The sequence below is a fragment of the Sinocyclocheilus grahami genome, unplaced genomic scaffold (genome assembly GCF_001515645.1).
Source record: "Sinocyclocheilus grahami isolate Dianchi unplaced genomic scaffold, SAMN03320097.WGS_v1.1 scaffold2985.1, whole genome shotgun sequence".
Lineage (NCBI taxonomy): Eukaryota > Metazoa > Chordata > Actinopteri > Cypriniformes > Cyprinidae > Sinocyclocheilus > Sinocyclocheilus grahami.
The window spans coordinates 12,874-13,548 of NW_015508158.1; the positions used below are offsets into that span (position 1 = coordinate 12,874).

Sequence of the window (675 nt, forward strand, 5' to 3'; positions counted from 1 at the left end):
GGAAAGGGTGACCTCTGGTGGTGGATAAACGGAAGTCCATGGACCGAATTCGTGACAGTTACCATCATTGTTAATTTTGGAATTGTTGAAATGCAAATTAAGACTTTACTAGGTTTTTAAGAAAATTAAATATACTACCGTAGTCAAAAGTTTGGAATAATTATTCAATTTTTTTAAATAAATAAATTACAAAATGTTACTTAAATAAATAAATAACATTTTAAAATATTCAAATTGTCATAATATTTCACAATATTACTGTTTTCACTGTATTTTCATGATCAAATAGCAGCTTTCGTGAGCATTAGAGACTTCTTTCAAAAACAAAAAAAGCACATTATTCCAAACTTGGCCGGTATACAGGCAGTAATTTTGTGTGAGGACTGTGGAGGTACCTGTACAGATTTTAGCTGCACTCTGTGTCTCTCCTCTTCTGTCCTCATGTAGACATGTCTCTACTTCTCCTGGAAAACCAATGGTCATTGCAGTGGATGGAGGCCTGGAAGAGTCAAAAATATCTCCATTAAAAACATATAAACATACAAAAACATAAAAAATCATCAAAATAAGACATTGTTGCATATACAAAAATCACATAATATACTATTCTTAACTTAAACAGTAACTTAAATATTTTTTACAAAACTATATTTAAAGAAATGTATTTAAATATTT

At 29.6% G+C, this 675-nt stretch overlaps 1 protein-coding gene across 1 annotated transcript in view; it reads right to left on the bottom strand.

Annotated features, from left to right (window-relative positions):
• The window catches only part of LOC107575893 (protein FAM102B-like), a 6,680-nt gene that overhangs the window by 2,074 nt on the left and 3,931 nt on the right, over positions 1-675 (bottom strand). Inside the window, exon 4 of the mRNA XM_016262209.1 lies at positions 396-499. Within this exon, the coding sequence (XP_016117695.1) occupies positions 396-499 (104 nt within the window). The remainder of the gene's footprint in view (positions 1-395; positions 500-675) is intronic.